We start from the raw sequence: 19,599 nt of genomic DNA on the forward strand, positions 1-19,599 counted from the left end.
ATTTACAATAACAAAGACACCACCAAGCTCAGTGGCTCACACCTGTAATCCCAGCAATTTGGGAGGCAGAGGCAGGCGGATCACCTGAGGTCAGGAGTTCAAGACCAGCCTAGCCAATATGGTAAAACCCCATCACTACTAAAATTACAAAACTTAGCTGGGCATGTTGGTGCATGACTGTAATCCCAACTACTTGGGAGTCTGAGGCAGGAGAACCTCCTGAACTCAGGAGGCAGAGGTTGCAGTGAGTCAAGATTACACCACTGCACTCCAACCTAGGAGACAAAGAGAGATCCATCTCAAAAACCAAAATATATAGCAAAGACATGGAATCAACCTAAATAGTCCATCAATAGGTGGCTGGATAAAGAAAACGTGGTACATATACACAATGGAATACTACACAGACATGAAAAATAATAAAATTATGTCCTTTGCAGCAACATGGATGTAGCTAGAGGTCATTATGCAAAGTGAATTAATGCAGGAACAAAAAAAAAACAGAAATATTGAATGTTCTTACTTATAACAAGGAGCTAAATATTGGCTACTCATGAACATAAAGATGGCAGTAATAGAAACTAGGAACTACTAGAGAGGGAAGGGAGGGAGAAGGGAAGTTTGAAAAACTGTTGGGTACTATGCTCACTATCTGGGTGATGGGATCAATCATACCCCAAACCTCAGCATCATGCAATACACCCAACTAACAAAAGTACATGTGTACCCCCTGAATCTGAAGTAAAACTTGAAAAAAAATGCATGCCTTCAACAAGGAGCTTTCTTTGCTTTGCAATAGATCTCACTATTGGAAGGGAAATTAATATATGTGAAATGTTGGCTGGGTACCAGAAATAACATAAATTCCTAGTACATCAGCCTGTTCTCTTGCTTTGCAGTTGAGAAAAAAAAATTTACCACTAGCTTAATGACATATTTAAAATACTAGGGTATATCAAAAATGTCATCATTTTTTAATATTAGGCCAGTATGAGACTGTTCTCTATTTGGGAATTAGCTGTTTCTCCTCTCTGAGGAAATTAGTCATCCCAAAAGACAATCAAATGTTGACATTTGACATGCCCAATAAACTATTAGGACCCTTCACCACCATGTTCCAGTGAGGCCCACCAGTCGATAAGCCCTGCCCACATGTACATCCACACACTCATATACACACCCACACCCACACACACACACACACACTCACACAGCTGACAGCCAGGTTTTTGATGCCTTGCCCTGAAATATAAGCTAATCAACAAGGAAAGAATCACCAGGCATTTTAGGAAATACTCTAACATGGAAGAAAATCCCAGAGAAAATCAGATTTCCACAGAAATAGGGGAAACAGAGAGAGTACAAAACTAAACAAAAATACTAAACAACTCATAATGAATGCCCCTAGAAATAGGAAAATGTATCTACATTTCAGAGTATTACTTAAAAGAATATATGAAGAACAAGAAAAATCTTCTTAGAAATTAAAAACTTTATAGCAGAAATAAAAAATTTAATGAAAGTTTGAAATATGAACTTAAAAGATCAAAAAGATAAACAGATGGAAAATAGTAAAGAAAAGATTTTTAAACAATTAGACCCTTACTCCAGGGGTTCAATATCAAGCTAATAGTGTTCTCACAAAGAGAAAACTCAGAGGACATTATTCAATCAGATACAAGAAAATATCCTAACACTGAAAGATACTAGTTTTCCAATAAAATATGCTCAGCACAATAAATGAAAGATGACCCAAACTAAAACAGATTACTGTATATAAGACCTTAAATGTCCAAATAGAGGAATAAAAGGCCACATACCAAGACAGACTCAGAATAACATCAAATTTCTCAAGATTAGAATGGGCAGACAATAGAAGACTGCCTTTAAATGTCTTTTGATCACATGAATAGACTTATTGTAACATGGAATGCTCAAGATTAGTGCCATTAAAGTATCTAATTCTGACTTCAACTTTTAAAATAATTAAAATCAATAAAATCAAAAAAACATAACAGGATAGTTACCAGAATAATAGTGCCATTATAACCACATTAAAAAGAAAAGCTTCCATCAAAATTTTATGATGTGACAAATCCAGTACAATATATTTTATTAAATATTGCATTCCACTCAATTTTGTAATATTCCGTTTTTTGATGAAAATATTTTTCAGAAGAGAGGCTTCAGATAAAAAGAAAAATTGGAATAGAAATACATATGTTGAGATTTCCCAGTGTTACTGTTACAAAGTACCTTAGGTGTCCTGTAATAATTGTTCATAGGTATCTTTAACAAATGAATAATTATTAATATATTTCACCGATAAGTCAGTTGGTAGGTACTTTTTATTGACATACAACTATATAAACTTTTATTAAAACATTTAAATTTTTTTACTTTGAATCGCCTCACATTTTATAAGTTAGTTTTCATTTCTTCTGCTTCTTTAAAAGGCTTGGCCAGGTTGTTTGTCCATAGTAGGATGAACAAATTTTGAACTGTACTATATTTGTATAATAACTAATTTATCCAACTTAATATGTGGGAAATAATGCCTCTCTCTGTATTTAGATATGTTTATATGAAACAAAAATAATTAATTTTATGTATGTGTTAAGAAACAGCCTATTAAATATACACCTTTTTAAAAATAAGCAGCACAGATAGCAGATACAGAACTCTTTACTATCAGTACTCTTGACTACCAAGAAATGAAGCCACACTCTAGAAAAATGCAAGGCAAGAAAAAATTCAAGTTACCCCTTTGGGTAAAAATCATCCCTTTAATAATATTCATTTGTAATTCAAATTCATAGCATATCCCATCACCCCAAGGTAATCTTCTAAAATGTCATTATACTTGCAATATTATAAGTTTTTTTCAGACCAGTATTTATGGAGGTCACCGTGCTACATCAACAAAACATTTTAACTCCAGTGAGAGTATAGCTTTGTAGCATTAACTCCTTTGACAATTGTCTTTCTAAAAAGATTTTTACTTTAGAAACCTCTAATATATGTAGTTTTCCTCAGATCCAAAGTATCCAAATGTTTTGTAAAAACCAACATTTTGTAGTAGACATTCAAGGGTAATCTTATAGCAGTTCAGTTTCTTGCTTAGCAAAGTACATGTTGATAACAATTTGCCAAGCTGTCTTCCCTGCATTCATTACTAACAGCATCTACTCTTTCTCTCTTAGCACAGGAATGGATGAATTTACGTTCTATTATCAGAGTTGCCATAGCAACACTCTGTCACCGAGTCACATCTTCCACAACTATAACATAATGATCCCCAGATTTCTTTGTATGCTCAAAAGACTTTTTACATTATCAGGGTTGACAACTCCAGTTGCAGTTTGCTGACCTAGTACCTTAAAAAAAAAAAAAAAAACCCCTATGTTAGTTGTATTAGTCCATTTTCATACTACTATGAAGAAACACCCAAGACTGGGTAATTTATAAAGAGAAAGAGTTTTAATGGACTCACAGTTCCACATGGCTGGAGAGGCCTCACAATCATGGCAGAAGGTGAAGGAGGAGCAAGGCACATCTTACGTGGCAACAGGCGAGAGAGCATGTGCAGGGGAACTGTCCTTTATAAAGCCATCAGATCTCGTGGGACTTATTCACTATCATGGGACTAGTACAAGAAAAACCCACCCCCATGATTCAGTACGACTTGCAGGGATTATGAGAGCTACAACTCATGATGAGATTTAGGTGGCAACACAGCCAAACCATATCATCAGTAGACAAAGAGGCCTTAAACCAAGCCTTCTGCAAGATGTGTTGGAGAAATAACTGGAGCATATGTAGCTGGATTCTGATTCTAGTCCACTTCTTTAAGTAGACTTGGGTCAAACATAGGAGTTTCATCAGGTTTCATCTTTCCAGGAAGGTCTGTTTGATAAAGCTGAGGCAGGCCCACCATGGCCCTCAGGACACCAGGTCCCACTCTCACTTCCCGACCCCCAGCCCTCTTCACTGCCTTTAAAATTTTGAGGGAAAATTATTTCCAGCCAGAAGGCCCAGACAATCAATCAAACCAAATACACTGTTAATCAAGCACAAAGACTTTTGAAAGATACAGGTGACTCTTGTTATTTGAGGAAGTTATATTCTGTGAAGTCACAGCAAACACTGAATTAGCAAATACTGAACCATTGGTCCTAGGGGAAATATAGGGCTAGATTCCTGTGAGCCTCTGGTCTCAGAGGAATCTTTTGGTCTCAGAGGAAATTCACAACGTTTTTGTCAACCAATCAACACACAAACTTGCTGTTGGTGTGTTTCTGTTTAAAGACCCTATGTCTTTAATGTATGTTATATCAATATGTATGTTGATTCATTAACATCGAACTCACAGCCAGCAGCACACCTCATGCCTGAAAGCAGCTCATCTAAAGAAGCTCACGTATTTTCTTCATAAGACACATCACAGTCTTCCTGTGCTTAGGAACACTGGATGGCATTTCAGCACTATACTGGGGGGCTGTTTTAAGCTACAAAATTACCAAGAAAAAGCACATAAATGTGAAAAATGAGACACTAAATAGATCATAACATAGATGGTTATTTACAGTATGAACTGAAACAAAGAGGCAGTGTCACCTCATTGGACCTCAGCTGGGAACATGTAACTCAAAATGTTTACCCTCTGTGCATGTTTCTGAATGATCATAAAAACCCTGTGAATATTGATTAGGAGGTCACAAATTTTGCAAAGTTGCAAATACAGAATCCATGAATAATGAGAATCAACTGTATTTTCAGAAATATAATTATTCACAAGCTATTTCTAAGAAATCTAAAGGTTGTTTCACCAAACTTATCGAACCAAAAAAAATGGAGGGGTCTAACACAAAAGAGAAGGAAGTCCTCAAGGTGGCTGGTGAAGAGAAGTACCAAGATGACAGCTCTGTAGCAGACCCAGAGAGAACCAGTCTGCGTTGCAGCAGGAAAATGGAATGCTCCAGGAAGAATGAAAAAAGTAGACCATTATAAGTGCCAAGTAAACAATGATTGTACAAGAAGGAAATATAATCATTGCACAGTATGTTCCTCAACTATTATATTCATGTGGTTATGCCAATAATATTTATGTGGTTATACCAATATAAACATTGAATATTGACTTAACCAAACCGAAAAGAATTAATGAGGAAAAAACATGGAAGTTCACAAATAAATTCTTCAGTACAAGTAAACAGAGCAATATTTTGAGGGCTCAAAGAGGATTCGGTTTTGAGAATAAGGTTTTTTTCTAGAAACTAAAGAATATTAGATAAAATGTCTTCTTAATATTCAGAAGGAAAGTACCTCTAAGAAACATTTATAGGTTATAATAAGACGAGATTAATTTGGAAAATATCAGTTAACTCTTTAAGACACCGGATTCAATACAATGCCCCATTTGAAGCAGTAAATTAAAGATTTGATACTACAGATGAAAATAAGGTCAATAAATGATATTAAGGAAAATTAACAAACATTCCATGAGAAAAACAGAGGAAAAGTGGCAAAAATGAGAACAAAAGAAAAAATGGGATGAAACACCATTGAGTTTAATCTGTAAATAATAGCCATTGCCAAAGATGACAATTTTATAGAAAATGAGTCAATAATAAAAAGTAAAATATATAATTCATTGATTTTTCTAAATGAGGCATTTAGAATTTGAAATGTCTAGAAATCTATAGGAATCCATAAATTTAAAAAGAGGCTAACTTTAAGACAAAAGATAAAATCGAACTCAGTTTTCTCTGTGATGTGCTAATGTGAAGATAATCCTGAAGAATTTTTTAGGGAAAGGATTGTAACACAAGAACTCTGTTCAGCTACGTCATTTTTTATGTGTGAAGTATGTCAGAAAGACACCAACAGAAAATTATGATGTATCATGTACCAATCCCAGACAAAATTCTAGAAAGATAGCCACTCACCTGGTTTTATCTATCCTGAACACCAGCATCTTAAGGCTCAACCTATTTTACAAACATATGTTTAACAAATATTTAGTCATGTTCTTTAACTGGGAAATTTATTGAAGGGATAAAGTGATTCATTTTAAATGACTGGGTAGAAAAATAATCAGGGAGGGGGAAAATTTGACATTAAAAAAATTCAACTGGTAAAATATTGAGGAGATTTTTTTTTTAAGTTGAATAATAGTAATAGGAGGGACACTATCTTTTCTACAAATTCATGATTTAGGGATAAAAACTGACATTAATCAGTGGGGAAAAAATAGAAACCACAATAATAAGTCATGTTTACACAAAAAGGTCATAATTGACAAAGAGTGCAAATCAGTTCAATGGGAGTGGAAGAATTATTCAATATGCTACTTTTGCTTCTATAATATTTGTATGAAATACTCATTTTAGATAATATGTGTCCAGTGCAGTATGAGCTTGTAATAAAAAGGTAATAGAGGACATGTATAAATAGCTAGGTATTTTGGGAAAAATGGGCAATGCAGAAAATCAAGTGCATATGTCTAGAGGAATGACAATGTTTAGTATATAAAGATTTGCTAAAATCTTCAATATTTATAAATAATAATGGTGATAAAAAGCTGTCCTCTCATTTTAATTTGAATAGTTTTACTGTTTTATGCTGAATTAATATTCCCCACTTGTTTTTGCTACAGCCTATTGTGTTTAAGTAGTTCTCTTATTACTGTTTTACTTTGAATATAAGAAATGCCTCTTAAATTTTATCAAATGTCTCTTTAGCATTTACAGATAAAATCTGTAATCTCTTTTAATTTGTTTTTGTTCCAGATTATGTTGATAGATTTCCACACCTGAAACTGATACTAATGACCTCTCTGGTTTACTTTGGTGTATAGGTTGCTCTTTGTCTAATGAGATTAGGTCTGAGTTCTTTACTTTTTCATCTTTCTTCTTTAAGAATGAAGGCATCTAAAGCTGTAAATTTTTCTGAGTCAGGTATTCACTGTGTCTTAGAAAAAGCATTTTAGAAAAAGCATTCTTTTTATTTCTTTTAGAAAAAGCATTCTTTTTATTTCTTTCTAGAGAATATGAAGTGCAATATTTCTTTTTTGACTTGGCATCAGTTTGGTTGGGGAGAGTCAAAGAAACTGAACTAGTACTAAGGGAAAGTGAGCCAGATTTAGGGTACCAGCTTTTGAAAATCTGGAGGTCGATATATAAATGTTACATTTTAACAATGTAATTTAATTTTAATAAAATTATGAAATTTTAACTTAAAAGATATCCCAGAACTATATAATGCTATAATGCATTAATCCTCTTCTCTAAAAAGAATTCCCAACAAATAGTTTTCAGGCTCTTGTGCCATATATATCTGTGTGTTATATTACAACATACAATGTTTTGTCATGGTGTTTTCCATTTTACGATTCTGTTTTTTGTTTAAACTACTAGAAGCTTGCGGTATTTGGTATTAATTATCTTATTTCTTTGTTAAATTTAGCAGTAACAGTCTTCCTTATAATTACTGCCCTTTAATACTCATTCTGCCTTTTGGAGCCACAATGAAGAAATTCAATTCCTCTTCCACTCAACAGCCTTTCAAATATTTAAACAGTTAGGCACCTTTCTTCCCAAAGACTGTCTTCTATAGCCCAACTATCCTTATTTAATTCAATCATTTTTTATACAGGGGCATTGTCTTGAGACTTTTGGCCATCCTAATTTCCTTCATCTATACGTATCCTACTTGGTCAAAATTCTAAAAGTGCATTGACACATACTAAACTAAATATTTCCAGTGATGGCCCAAAGTGAAAGTCCAATAGAATTATTACCCCTTTTTTTTAATAGACATTACAAATCATTTAATGCCAATTAAGATTTCATTATCTGTCCAGGCCTGGTGGCTCACGCCTGTAATCCCAGCATTTTGGGAGGCCGAGGCGGGTGGATCATTTGAGGTCAGGAGTTTGAGACCAGCCTGGCTAACGTGGTGAAACCCTGTCTCCACTAAAAATACAAAAATTAGCCAGGTATAGTGGCACACACCTGTAGTCCCAGCTACTTGGGAGGCTGAGGCAGGAGAATCGCTTGAACCTGGGAGGTGGAGGTTGCAGTGAGCAGAGATTGCGTCACTGCACTCCAGCCTGGGTGACAGAGCGAGACTCCGTCTCAAAAAAAGGAAAAAACAATATTTCCTTATCTTTGTGGCTTAATATTGAGATTGTAATTGACAAAAACACTCAAGTATTTCTTACAGCAATATCTGGGAAGCAATTTCTTACAGCAATATCAAGGTAGTCTATGCTATGAACTTTGATTATATTGATGCTTTGGTTCACTCATATATAAAGTCAAGATAATATTAATACTAACTCATAGAATTTTTAAGATAATGAAATAATTTGATATATGTAAAGCATTTAGAATAGTGGCTGATAAATGCTAAGCCTTCAGTAAATGTTAACTGTTAACATTATTTTAATTAATTATTATCATCTGTTTTCACATCATCCTCCAACATTTTTAAAAGCTAGTCTCCACCATAAAGAGCTTGTGTAGTTGATATATTTACCCTTGAAGGAAAACTTTGAAAAAATCATTTTAATTCAATTGTTAAATTATAAAAATATCAACGAACTATGAAAAACATTTACTTGTAAATGGACAAGCATACTCATTGTCTACATGTCACATATGGTTATTCTCAACAAACATGGAATACAAAAACACAAAACACGTGAAATACAACCCAGCCTAAACTGGGTTGTGTCAGTCAAGATCTGCAAAAGAATATTGGAATAGAAAGTTCTTGGAACAGCTACTACCTCTGTGGCTGAGGGTGGGTACTCAAGGGAAAAACAAAGTTGAAGAGAGTCTCTCTCCCCAGGGCTGAGATTCAAATCTCACTGGAGAAGATGTGTTTGTAGCTGACCGAAGGTCAGAGAAGTCTATGGGGATGTTGGTGGACTGGAGGTGATGAGTAGGAAACTTCTGCTGAGATGCCCATGGTTATCACTGGGCCTCTGACAAGCTGCTGGTAGCTGTGCCAGAGAATAAGAAGAAAAGTCTGGAAAAAGAAGCTCCTTCTTCTTCTATGCCTTGCAGTTTTACTCCAGCACCCTATACTGCCAAACTTTAACACTGTGTCAGCAGGCAAAGGAGGAATGTTCATAGAGTCCAGCTCCATTATTACAAAGCAAGCTCAAAAAAAGGGTAGATTTAGAGCTGACCAGCAATAAATTGATAGATGGAAGAAAGATCTAACCCAATATAGCAATTTTAATGCTTTAAATATTCTAATATTAATATTCGGGTGTTTGAAAAATTCTAATGAAAATACTTTTCTACAGAAAGTAAATACTATAGTGGAAAGTTCCATAGATGGGTAACGCTCGATTTAAAAAATATATCTTTGGGTGACTAAAACACCCTGCCTTTCAGAGCTTATGATCTAGTGAGATAGACTCATAAACAATCAAATACAATATAATATGTTTAGAAGAAAGTGTGTTTAAGAAGCTATAAGAATGAGACCTGAACATTAATGACTACATTGAACAGTTAAAGAGATCGATCATACTCTACAGGATTTTGACATGAGCCCTCCTGGAATATTTTACCCTGAAAACTTCAGTGTCAAGAAATTCAGATAAATTAGATTAAGTTCAAATAAGAGAGATGGGGATGATTAATGGAAGGGAAACACTGGCTTGTGACAGGAAAGGCTAACAAAAATAAATCTATACAGATTAGCTAAGTGGCAAGAGAAGCAGAGAGCTGACAAGCATGAGTTGGATGTAAATTCAAATAAGCTATAATCAAAGAATAGCACGGAAAGTGGAATTTAGTCTAATTCAACAAACTTGATAATGTGGGAAGATGTGGAGCTTGAGTTAGGCCTTTAAGAATGGACATATTGGTGGAGCTTGCAGTGAGCTGAGATCCGGCCACTGCACTCCAGCCTGGGCGACAGAGCGAGACTCCCTCTCAAAAAAAAAAAAAAAAAAAAGAATGGACATATTAGGCTGGGCGTGGTGGTTCACACCTGTAATCCCAGCACTTTGGGAGGCCAAGGCGGGCAGATCACAAGGTCAGGGGTTCGAGACCAACCTGGCCAACATCGTGAAGCCCCAACTCTACTAAAAATACAAAAATTAGCCAGGTGTGGTGGCGGGCACCTGTAGTCCCAGCTACTTGGGAGGCTGAGGCAGGAGAATCGCTTGAACCTGGGAAGCGGAGGTTGCAGTGAGCCAAGATTGTGCCACTGCATTCCAGCCTGGGCGACAGAGGGAGACTCCATCTCAAAAAAAAAAAAAAAAGAATGGACATACTTCCAGCAGAAAGAATATACAACACATGTTGATGGATGAAGAGTATAACAGGAAACTTTTTGTTGAGCCATCAAGTGAGCCAATGCAGAAGATTGTGTCAAGATACAAGAACGTCTCTGCCTGAGAGCAAGATTTTTTTTTTTTTTTTTTTGGTACCAGAGTAGCACCAGGCAGAGCGTAGGTGCTGAGAAATGCTGATGGATTAAAAGAGTAATTGAATGAATAGTGGAAGAATGTCAGAGAAAGGAGCTACATTTTGGAGGATCCTTAGTATTGAAGAGGTCTGCATGTTACCTTGTAAGCCATGGGGACTAACTGAAGGTTTTTATGCTGTTGTTATTTTTATTTAAGTACACTTCCTAACAGACACAGTACAGAGAAAAGTAACAGCGCACCCCATTCAAAGTGATAATTCCAAAATCAGAAACCCTGTGTTACTAGCCAAAAGAAAGAAAAATAATTGTTTTTTTCTTCCTCTTTTTCTCATTGCCAAAATTTACTTTTCATACATTGTCACTGCTCTATCAATTAAAGTAATCATCCTTTAAACGTGTGAGACAGTAAACTTGACTCACAGAAAGTGAAGCATAAGAACTCTTTCTTAAGTTAGGTGGATTATTTTAATCTTTAGAACTTCTTAGCCATTTTCTCTTCCTCAGGTGACAGGTACTGATTCACCAGTAGCCAGGAACTCTATAAAAGATATCATAATTATTTAGGTCCCAGTAGGTTTCTCCTCACCTTCTCCCCCATTACAAAGGTCCTTGAAAATAAATTGAATATTTCATCAATGCAACTTAGACTAAGTAGCTTATTTCACTGTTTTGGAATTTTGTATATATGTGTGCATATGTATTGGTGACATACACCAAAGTAAATGTACAAATTTATATGTATTCCTTAAAGTCAAATGAACAGATTTTTGTTCACAATATTATATTGGCAAAGTTTGTAAATTTGTTTAACTTTAGATACTCTGACAGCTAGAAACCTACACCAACATTTTATGATGAATTAGAAGCAGGATCCTGTAAATACATCTAAGGATACTTCTGATTTCACCTTATCCACAGGGAAGTATGCTTTGGAAATTCAGCCAGTTAGCTGAATAATATACTACATTATTTTTACATTATATCTTCTGCACTCATAACTTCTAGAACTAACCATGGGTATTCTGAAGAATAGCTGTGCCAAGAGAGAGAATAATCTCCATAAAACATATTGTCCATACTTGTTCCACATTTTTCTACCACCAGGTTTCTTGATCATCTAGAAAGACCTACCTTTTGAACATTGACTTGTCAAATCCCTACTCTTTGCAAGGTCCATTTCAAATGCCAGCTCTTTCATGAAGCCATGTTTGATCCCTGTGTCTCACTCACCACATCCTATTTCCCCTGCTTATAAACTCTCATAGAAGTTCTTATTTCTGATTGAGAGTTATCAAATTCTGTCTCAACTTACTTTCATCTGTGTATTTGTCTAATCTCTTATACTTAGATTGAAATTCCTTGAGGTTAGAAGTCATGTTCTACTGATATAATTATTCACAACTCCTAGTATTGCAGCTGACTTACAAATAAGAACTCAATAATTGATTACTCAACTTAATATAGGAAGCCAGTTATAGCAATTGAGAAGGCTCTAGTAGTAGTTATTATTGGCAAGATGTTTGTTAAGAACACATTAAAATATTTCGTACTTGTGCTAGGGAATTTATTAATATTCTTAAGATTATATTTTAATGAAGTTTGGTGAAGGAAAATAAAAAGAAATACTTTGTGTATTAGCCTACTCATATGAAACTGGCTTTATGAATTCAAAGGGATTAGATAAAAATTGATTACATATATTGTAAAACCCAATGAGTTGTGATTCTTCTATAAATGAAAAAGTTCAAATGAAATTTCAGGAAAGTTATTTGGTCCTCATTTAATCTTCAGTAATAAAAGAAACAGTGTGGATGTATGGCTCTAAGCAATTACTTTAGCAATTCTGATTCCCCATTACATTTTGAGAGAATGTGAATGTGAATGATTAAGGACACACTGAGAAGTAGGATAAAATTAATAAAAGTGTACCAGATTTTTAAATAAACAGTACGAAATATTTATTTGCACTAAACATTCAAAACCATCATTTCATTTTTCTAGAAGGTCAGATACCTGCCGTAAGCCACTGGTTGTGCTTCCAAGCAACAAAAACCTCAGCATTTCCTTGGTTGAGTTTCATCCTAGACAGTGCCCTAAACATCTAATTTACTATCATTTTTGTTTTCAGTTACCTAAGAACCAAATTGTCATACTAAACTATTAAAGTGAGAGTTGCAAAAGTTCTCTAAAATAGATCATCCCATAAGGATCACAGTACCACCCTTAGTTTATGAGGGAGAGAAAAGGGGTATGGGGCAGGAATTTTTCTTAACTGAAAAACCAATTCTTCTTGGCAATACACTTCTAGGATACATAAAATACCTTAAAAAACCGAGGATGGCTCCTCACAATGCCATCTTTTGGCAGTTGATTTCAAATAGAGGTTCACTCAGAAAGAAAAAAGGGGATTTTTATGAAAAATAGAATCTGGAAAGAGAGAAAAGGAGACCCTCCCCCACAAAAAAAGGACTGAGAAGGGGGGCAGGAAAACTGGGGAAACAATAGCTGCCATTAATCAGACTTGCCCTGGTGTGATCTTTGAATCTCTTTGAATATCTTTCTCTTTCTTGGAAATCCAGCTTGATTTTACAGCTTATGACCTGAGCCAACTACTGCCATGACATTTCTGCTAAAAGCCCAAACCATTAAGACAAAAGCAGGCTTGACATGATTACCAAGACAGGTCTGTTTGTGCATTTCGTTTTATTTTTAACTTTGACAGGTAAAATTGAGTTTATGATGGCAGGTAGTGGAACTTGAGAATCAAACAATTCAGAATACTTAGCTATAACTTGTTCTTGTAAATACATCTTAGCAGTCAGGACTGAACAAAAAATAAACAGGTTGGACAAGATAATTTAAGCAGCAACTGAAAAAAAAATAAAAATGAATTTTCTTTTCTTGTGTACTTTTACATTTCCAGAAGGCTTTTCAATCATTGATTTACTGAAGGTATAAGACATATAAGTGGAAATCATTACTGTCATCTATATTAATAACACTTTTATAATTTTTTTCTTGCAATTAAATTCTGCTGTCTGAGATTACAGCATAAAAAAGAGTCTATGAAAAAAATTATAAAAACAATTTAGTCACATATTTCCTTTGTGAGCTTATTTGGTTACATCTGAAAATACTGAGATCTTCTATTCTATGAAAATGATTGTCCCCTCAATCAATAACTATTGAATGCATCAAATACGTCTAGCACTATTTCTGCTACTCAGTAAATACTCAAATATATTTATTGGAATTAGCAACCATTCCCTTTTCTTTGCATCCTCTCCACTTGTTGTTTTTTGATTTAACAAAAGTCATTCTGACTGGTGTGAGATTACGGTTTTGATTTGCATTTCTCTAATGATTAGTGATGGTGACCATTTATTCATATGCTTGTTGTCAGCCTGTGTGTCATCTTTTAAGAAGTGTCTGTTCATGCCTTTTGACTTCTTTTTAGTGGGGTTATTTGGTTTTTTGATGATTTATTAAGTTTCTTACAGATTCTGGATATTAGACCTTTGTCAGATGCACAGTTTGTGAATATTTTCCCCCAGGCTGCAGGCTGTCTGTTTACTTCCTTCATAGTTTCGCTGTGCAGAAGTTCTTGAGTTTAATTAGGTCCTACTTGTCAATTTTTGATTTTGTTGCAATTGCTTTTGAAAACGTAGCCAACATCAATGTAGGGTATTTCCTAGGTTTTCTTCTAAGATTTTCATATTTTGGGGTATTACATTTAAATATTCAATCCATCGGCCAGGTGCAGTGGCTCACACCTGTAATCCCAGCTCTTTGGGAGGCCGAGGCAGGTGGATCACAAGGTCAGGAGATCGAGACCATCCTGGCTAACACAGTGAAACCCCGTCTCTACTGAAAAATGCAAAAAATTAGCCGGGTGTGGTGGTGGACGCCTGTAGTCCCAGCTACTCAGGAGGCTGAGGCAGGAGAATGGCGTGAACCCGGGAGGCAGAGCCAAGATCGCACCACTGCACTCCAGCCTGGGCGACAGAGTAAAGACTGTCTCAAAAAAAAAAAAAAAAAAAAAAAAAAATTCAACCCATCTTGAATCAATTTTTGTGCATGGTGAAAGGTCAGGATCTAGCTTTATTCTTCTGCATATCAGCCAGGTATCACAGCACTATTGACTAGGGAGTCCTTTCCTTATTGCTTAGTTTTGTTGAATTTTTCAAAGATTAGATGGCTGTAGGTGTATGACTTTATTTCTGGGTTCTCTATCCTGTTCCGTTGGTCTATTGTCTATTTTTGTGCCAGGACCATGCTTTTTGGTTACTGTAGCCTTGTAGTATAGTTTGAAGTTGGGTAATGTGATGCCTCTTGCTTTGTTCTTTTTGCTTAGGATTGCTTTGGCTATTCAGGCTCTTTTGTTGTTGTTGTTGTTCCCTATGAATTTTCAATAGTTTCTTCTAGTTCTTTAAAAAACAATATTGGTAGTTTGATAGGAATAGCATTGCATATGTAAATCGCATGGGGGTAGCATGGTCATTTTAATGATGCTGATTCTTCCAATCCATGAACAAGAAGTGTTTTTCTATATTTTATGTTGTGATTTCTTTGAGCAGTGTTTTGTAGTTCTCCCTGTAGAGATCTTTCACCTCCTTGGTTAAATTGATTCCTAGATATTTTATTTTTGTCTGTGACTAACATGAATGTGACTGCACTCTTGATTTGGCTCTCAGTTTAAATGTTATTGGTATATAGATATGCTACCGATTTTTGTGTATTATTTTTCTTTGCCAGGTTTTGGTGTTAGGATGATGCTGGCTTCATGGAGTGAGTTAGAGAGAAGTCTCTCCACCTTGATTTTTTTGGAACAGTTTCAGTAGGATTGGTAACAACTCTTCTTTATTTGTCTGGTAGAATTCAGCTGTGAATACAACTGATCATGAGCTTTTATTGGTTGATAGGTTTTTGTATTACAGATCCCATTTCAGAACTTTTTATTGATCTGTTCAGGTTTTCAGTTTTTTCCTGGTTCAATTATGAGAGGTTGTGTGTTTCAAGGAATGTATCCATTTTCTCTAGATTTCCTATTTGTGTACATAGGGGTCTTCATAATAGTTTCTGAGGATCTTTTGTATTTCTGTGGGATTGATTGTAATGTTATCTTTGTCACCTCTAATTGTGCTTGTTTAGATCTCTTTTTATTTGTTAATCTAGTTAACAGTCTGTGGATCTTGTTTATTTATTTAGAGAGCCAACTTTTGGTTTTATTGATCTTTTGTGTAGATTTTCGCATCTTGGTTTCATTCAGTTCGGCTTCACTTTTGGCAATTTTTTTCTCTTCTGCTAACTTTGGGGTTAATTTGCTCTCGTTTTCCTAATTCCTCCAGGTACTGTATTAGATTGTTAATTTGGGAGTTTTCTAATTTCTTTGTTTAGTAGTTTAGTGGAAAGTCTTGGGAGATGGGCACCTGTATGTGTGTGTGTGTGTGTGTGTGTGTGTGTGTGTGTATGTATATATCTCACCCTAATGGAATATTGTTCATCCTTAAAAAGGAATGAAATTCTGATACATACTACATGGATGAACTTTGAAAATATGCTAAGTAAAATAAGCCAAACACAAAAGAACAAATATTGTATGACTGTGATTGTATGATTTGTATTTGTATTAATGACAGAGTCTGGAGAGGCAGGAATGGGAAGTTATTGTTTAATGAGTACAAAGTTTCTGTTTAGGTTAATGATAAGGTTGTTGAAATGGATAGTGACAATGCACAATTTTGTGAATGTACTTAATGCCATTGAATCATAAACTTTAAAATGATTAGGATAGTAAATTTGGAGTAATGTATGTTTTGCCACAATAAAAAGAAAATGAATAAGTAAACTTTTTTTTAAATTACTCCCCTGTGGTACAGTTACTCCATTCATCATCACATTAAGACTTCTTCCAGGTTGGGGAGTGTTGCGAGGTGTTGTGAAAATGACCCCACTTGTGAAATCAGGAAACTTTCCCTTAAATCTCAGCAATGTCACCTAGTAGGAATGCAAATTTGAGCAAGTCCCTTAGGTCTATTGCACCTTAGTTTCTTCGGGTTATGCTGTCCAACAGAGTTGTTTTGATGACTGTATTTAAAATGCATATAAAGTGCTTCATAAATTCAAACAACAAGGCAAGTGGATGGAGGTGACTTTCTAAAATATATTCCTTTAGGGAGCTTAGTCATAATACTCTTATCACTGAAATGCATTTACTAATTCATATTTAAATATACTAAAATATTAAGGTATTGTTGGTAAGACAGCCAGTTATTTTTCTAATTTTTCTCTGTTCAAAGTATTGAATCCATAGTTTTTAGAATTAAAAAATGCTGAATTTCCAAGGAACTACATTTCTGTTTGTCATTTCTATAACGAATGGGTTACTAAACCTTTCCATTTATCTTATTTCAATACCTTTTGTTCATTATGTAGCCTCATTGTACATACCTTAGGAAGAAGGGATAATTATACTACCTCAGAAAGAAAGGACAACTATATGATATCTTGTCCGAGATGAAAAACTATGGTCTTCATTCATACCTAATTAAAAATTTTAAAGTATTTATTTTGCTACCTGTTCTCATCTTCATTCCAAACCACACAAACCATTATCAATCTCTACATTGTCAAACATGTAATAATTTGGCATGACATATCAAATTGGACATTATCTTGGAAGGTCCTTTGGATAATTACATTGAAAAATAAATATTTTAAAAGTAACAAATTTTATGCTATAACATCGTAAGTTAATAGTACAATTAATGTCATTGAAACAAATGCCAACTAATTTTTTTGTTTCCCTCTTTAGCGGTTATGTCTTTGACTATGATTACTACAGAGATGATTTCTACAACCGGTATGTGAATTTTTCATCCTTGTTTTCCTATGATTTAAATTATCTTTTAACCATTTTGTACATTTTATTCATGGGTGATCTTGATTATAGTATTTAAAACAATATTTTATAGTTAAAAATAAATACTAAATCCCAACAAAATATACAGATTTTTCTATTTTCATTATACTTACTTGAGTACAGTGGATCTTGGAATTTTAGGACTTTGGAGGTGCTCAAACCTAAGATTTGGTGTCTAATATTTAGATAAAATCCTAAAGATTTAATTAACTAATATCATTTTCCAAGTCATTTGTTGATTTAGAATCCTTCAAGATCGAGTTTGAAAACTTAGAAAAATAACTGCAACCTTCTAAAGTACATAATAAAACATTGAAAATGCTATATTGGGTAGAGTCCGTAAAATTTACAGATCGTTCCTGCTTCGCAGGACAATAGGAGGCCATAAAGGTGATGATGCAAGATGAAAGCATGCAATGAGGAAGAAACAGGATTGTCTCATGACCTTAAACATGTTTGTCAAAACATTAACAACTTTTATTCTCTTCTTTATAAATTAATAGGAAACTATAGTAAAGCTAATTGTTATTTAGTATACTATAATTTAAAACAATAAAAATATTAAGAATTAAGGTGTTTTAGTTCTTTGTAAAGAACACTTATCAGAAGGAGTGGAAACAGTGCATACCTTCTCATTTCCTAACTCAGGACAGGATATGGAGTAGGCATCTGTTTTATGCCTTGTTGGATACTCCTTTCTAAAGCTGAATTAGCTTTGACATTCTATCAGTGTTGTGAACTATCTCTGAGAGTTCTTTCAGTGTGTGATCCTCTTGCCAGGGTCACTTCCCCTTCATAGCTTTATGTGTTTCATCACATCACATCCACTTTCCTCACTTATGTCGATAAGTTTCCCTTTACTAAGTTCCTCTGACTCCATACCTATAGTCTCTTGAGTGGAGAAGTATCATCATCCCTGTAGTGAGCTATTTCTTCTGTAATTTCATTTACATTTGAGTTTCACTTCTAGTATTACCACTCTTAGATTCCTTGCTGCATTTTCATCTTTGTTGATCAATTCTTTCTTTTGATTATTCAATTTTGTAAAATGCCACGTTTTATCACTGAGATAAGGAAGCATTACAATTAACGATCTGAATCAAGTGAAGTGAATAATCAATGAACAGCAAAAAAATCATTGACAGACTTTGAAACAAGGAATGTGATTAGTGATCATTGTTATTATCATGCGCATTTATTATTTATGTATTTATTTGTGGAAAAGCTATAAGCAAAGTTTGGACTTTATTAAATTACTTACCGTTTATATGTTGTAGTAACTAAAATTTGTGTTGTTGGAGAACTGGTGTTATTTGACTAATATTGGTAACTCTGATATGCATACATTGGTAATAATGTATGCATATCAGAGATGAGGATCAACTATAGACAGATTATTGGATCAAAAAAATGAGGTAAATATATTTTAAGCCTTTAATTATAAGTATTATGCAAACAACAAAAATACCCTTAGGTACTGTATAAAAATGCAAACTTAGAAAAAAGTTTTCAATGGATGTTTTAAAGAGGAAGAAACTGTGATCCTTTAGAGTCTTATTCTCTCTGCTCCAGCCTCTAGAGCCCTTTGTAAGTTCCACAAGAAGTTCTTCCTGCCTCAGATCCTTTCTCTGTGTTGTTCCATCTCCTCATACCTCCCTCCACCATCTGGTTCACTTGACTCCTCATCTTTCAGATCTCAGCACGAACATCCCTCACAGAGTAAATTAGGTTCCTCTGTTCCCCTCTCTCAGCACCCAGCACTGTTACTTCACAACACTTCTCCTAATTTATATTGCTATATTTCTTTTCTGCAGTGTTTGATTCATGTCTGTCTGCCTTCCCCCCCACCCCCCACCTAATGAGGTAACATATTATCAGTTTTGCTTATCTTTGTATCCTTGGGGACTATCAATAAACCATACACATAGTGGATACTCCGTGTTATTAATTCATCTCCTTAGATTTAGAGACACAGCCATTTTTCCAAGGTCACCCAGCTAATTAGTGACAGAACTGTGATCATAATCTAGGTATCCAATTTAGATTCAATAACCAACTACGTGAATATGCACAACGGGGTGGGTAATATCAGCCTATGGAGCTATGCCGATTCCTCCCTGGGAATCAGGCCCACAACTGTAACTGCATTGCTGCTATGCTTACACTACTGAATTAAGCACCTTATTTCATTAGTTATCCTTTTCTGACAAAAAATCATGTTT

At 34.7% G+C, this 19,599-nt stretch overlaps 1 protein-coding gene and 1 pseudogene across 19 annotated transcripts in view; one reads left to right on the forward strand and one right to left on the reverse strand.

Moving 5' to 3' along the window:
• Nucleotides 1-19,599, forward strand: part of RALYL (RALY RNA binding protein like) — a 737,315-nt gene that overhangs the window by 646,349 nt on the left and 71,367 nt on the right. For all 19 annotated transcript variants that reach the window (XM_038000334.2, XM_073018172.1, XM_073018179.1 and 16 more), the window contains one exon: nucleotides 17,270-17,317. In XM_038000334.2, the coding sequence (XP_037856262.1) occupies nucleotides 17,270-17,317 (48 nt within the window). The remainder of the gene's footprint in view (nucleotides 1-17,269; nucleotides 17,318-19,599) is intronic.
• On the reverse strand, nucleotides 2,999-3,892 carry LOC119624906 (glucosamine 6-phosphate N-acetyltransferase-like; annotated as a pseudogene).

The sequence above is a fragment of the Chlorocebus sabaeus genome, chromosome 8 (assembly GCF_047675955.1).
Source record: "Chlorocebus sabaeus isolate Y175 chromosome 8, mChlSab1.0.hap1, whole genome shotgun sequence".
In the NCBI taxonomy this organism is placed as follows: domain Eukaryota; kingdom Metazoa; phylum Chordata; class Mammalia; order Primates; family Cercopithecidae; genus Chlorocebus; species Chlorocebus sabaeus.